Here is a 3,182-nt window from a genome sequence, read left to right on the forward strand (position 1 = left end):
AAATTATAAGATAAAAATTTCTCAATCCATGAAAAGAAAAAAAATAAAAAAAAAATCGTGCTCCCTTTTCTCTCTCTAGACGCCCCTTTTTTTGTGTGTTTTCTTCTCTCTTTTATAGTAGATGTGTGTGTCCTCTTTTCTTGGAGAAAAATAATTTTTATCCTAATAAAAGAGCTATTAAATCTCTTTTAATTAAAGATATAATAAATCTCTTCTAATAAAAGAAATAAATCTCTTTTATTTTTATCCTTAAATCCCTTACAATTAATACTTCTTTTCTTCTTTAAACTCTTCTTGGAAATCTAAACTTTTAGAAATTATCTCCTTGTGTCATGATTATCTTTAATGAGATGAATTTATCCCGTTAGCATTATCCTGCACAAAATAATACACACCAACATCTTTTTCACACACAAAAAATAAAAATATAATATCAACTCAACAATAAAAGAAAATATATAGTTATGCATGAAATATTAATATACAAATAAATTTAACTTGAATCTAACCATAATTGTAAGTAAAAATGATAGATAAATTAGTACTTTTACACACCTAACAAACTTCAACACGACACACCAACAAATTTGCGTTTAATGGAAATAATTTGTGGTCCTTAATGGTTTTGAACCACTATTGTTCCAACCACAAGGCTATTCTTGCCACTTCACGTCCCTCGTTTCGTCCATAAATAGTGCTCCGTTTGGAAAGAGGAAAAAGCATAACTCAAAACCTCCTAGCTGTGTACGTAGCCGAAGAATTCTACAATGGCAGGAAAGAGTAAGATTTTGATCATCGGAGGCACCGGATACATTGGAAAGTTCATCGTTGAAGCCAGTGCAAAAGAGGGTCATCCCACTTTTGCTTTAGTGAGAGAGACTACGATCTCTGATCCAGTTAAGGGAAAAATCATTGAAAACTTCAAGAACTTAGGGGTCCAATTGTTGTACGTAAGTACATATCTTGAGCTCTTTGTGAATGTGGCACATACATTCGAAATTTAGGGTGGTGAAGTTTTTTTTTGCACGCAGGGGGACCTTTACGATCATGAGAGCTTGGTGAAGGCAATAAAGCAAGTTGATGTTGTGATATCTGCAGTAGGACACATGCTGTTAGGAGATCAAGCTAAGATCATTGCTGCCATTAAAGAAGCTGGAAACGTCAAGGTTAGTTACTCTTTTCTTTTTCTTTTGCGAATTCTTCATTCCATTGTAAGGGGTTTTTTCTTTTCTATTTGAACAGAGATTTTTCCCTTCGGAATTTGGAACTGACGTTGACCGGCATCATGCGGTTGAGCCGGCAAAATCAGCATTCGCAATCAAAGCTCAAATCCGTCGTAGTATCGAGGCTGAAGGGATCCCTTACACTTACGTGGCGGCTAACTGTTTTGCGGGCTATTTTCTTCCAAATTTGTCACAGGCAGGAGCCACCACTCCCCCAAGAGACAAGGCCGTCATCCTAGGCGACGGAAATGCCAAAGGTAAAACTTTGGGTGAATATCAGTAGTATGCTCAGTTTTCCCTATGTCTCATGTAATGTATATCTGGTATTGATATCGCATTGCTCCCTATTCATATCGTACTGTATTTTGCAGCTGTTTTCAACTATGAAAGTGACATCGGCACCTACACCATCAAAGCTGTCGATGACACCAGAACATTGAACAAGATTCTGTTCATCAAGCCTACTAAAAACATCTACTCATTCAATGACCTCGTTGCACTGTGGGAGAAATTGATTGGCAAAACCCTGGACAAAACATATGTTCCCGAGGACCAACTTCTCAAACAGATCCAAGGTTGCTGAATTCCCGCCCTGCTCTTGTTTTATTCATCAGACTATGGCGATGTTGACATTTATGCATTTTGTTGGTTTCTCCATCATTTCTTTCTTGCAGAGGCACCAATCCCAATCAACATCGCATTGTCCATCAATTATTCCATCTTTATCAAGGGAGATCACACCAACTTTGAGATCGAACCATCATTCGGAGTCGAGGCTTCCGAACTATACCCTGAAGTGAAATATACCACTGTGGAAGAATACCTCAGTCGTTTCGTTTAACTTGAACCGTTTCTCCTTGTTGTTAATCTAAACTAATACTAATCCAGAAGCTGTCACCGAGATTTACACTTATTATCATTCGATCCGAATGAGAACCATGGTGTTGTTTCTGAAATTATGAACTATGAGAACCCCTGTTGGCTTTACTCATTACTTATAATTCTCTGTTATCAATGAATTTGAACTGAACAGTCATTGAATTTACTTGCATATATTGCTCTAATCAGTGGAAACATGAATCCATATCCATACATTATTAACAAAATGGAATTCTAAATGCGTCTCCACAAATGGATTTCCTCTCTAAAATGCCTCGCCCAAACACAACAGAATCGATTAACCAGGGGAAAACGACAGAATCTCCATTATTAAGAACCGTAAAAGTGTAACCTATCACTAGTGTCATATAATGAGTAATGACTCAACTCGACCCATTACCATTTCTGGTTCTCGTGTCAAATGTCAGTCAGTCACAACTTACCCTCACTCATCCCCTGGGAACTCCGTTTCAAACTCTCACTGCTTAGGCAAAATCATCCGTCTAACATTAGCAGTAGATTTTGAATTTTACTTCTACTTATCTATATATAATAATCGAGAAGAGGACGATTTCTGAGATCTGAATCTACCCCCCCCTTTCATCTACCTCGTGCAGAGGAAGATATAATTTTATTGTTCATCTGATTCTTTTCTACAAGATTAGATTGTGGTTAGGGCTATTCTTTGACATTATATTTTAATAGATTTTGCTGATGGTCGCGACGTTTTTCCCAATAAATCACCGGTGATCGTTATATTTATCGATCTAACACCGGTCAGATTATATTTCTCGATCTAACACTCATAACAGTAAAGCGCGCCTCCTGCCCCGCGATATACGGTGATTTGACGCCACGTGGGTATAGTACGCCCCCTGATCCACGCTATACCTAGGTATCTGACACGTGGGGTATAGTGCGGTGCAGGGCGCGCGCTATACCAGTCTCAGCACCATTCGCACCAGACTCACAAAGCGGTTCTTCTAGAGGAGATGATGGTTTCTCCATGCTCTCCACATTTAGGTCGAAGAACCTACTACTTGCACGCCTTCCCTTTGAACTGGAAGGCATATCGACATT

The 3,182-nt window shown here is 38.3% G+C and overlaps 1 protein-coding gene across 1 annotated transcript; it reads left to right on the plus strand.

Annotated features, from left to right (window-relative positions):
* Nucleotides 1-696: 696 nt before the first annotated feature.
* On the plus strand, nt 697-2,210 carry LOC120216673 (eugenol synthase 2-like). Its single transcript, XM_039214029.1, has 5 exons — nt 697-950; nt 1,032-1,166; nt 1,243-1,480; nt 1,595-1,798; nt 1,898-2,210. Exons 1-5 carry the CDS (start codon nt 768-770, stop codon nt 2,062-2,064), a joined length of 927 nt encoding a protein of 308 aa, XP_039069960.1. The 5' UTR covers nt 697-767; the 3' UTR covers nt 2,065-2,210.
* Nucleotides 2,211-3,182: the final 972 nt, after the last annotated feature.

The sequence above is a fragment of the Hibiscus syriacus genome, unplaced genomic scaffold (assembly GCF_006381635.1).
Source record: "Hibiscus syriacus cultivar Baekdansim isolate YM2019G1 unplaced genomic scaffold, ASM638163v2 tig00110163_pilon, whole genome shotgun sequence".
Taxonomy (NCBI): Eukaryota; Viridiplantae; Streptophyta; class Magnoliopsida; order Malvales; family Malvaceae; genus Hibiscus; species Hibiscus syriacus.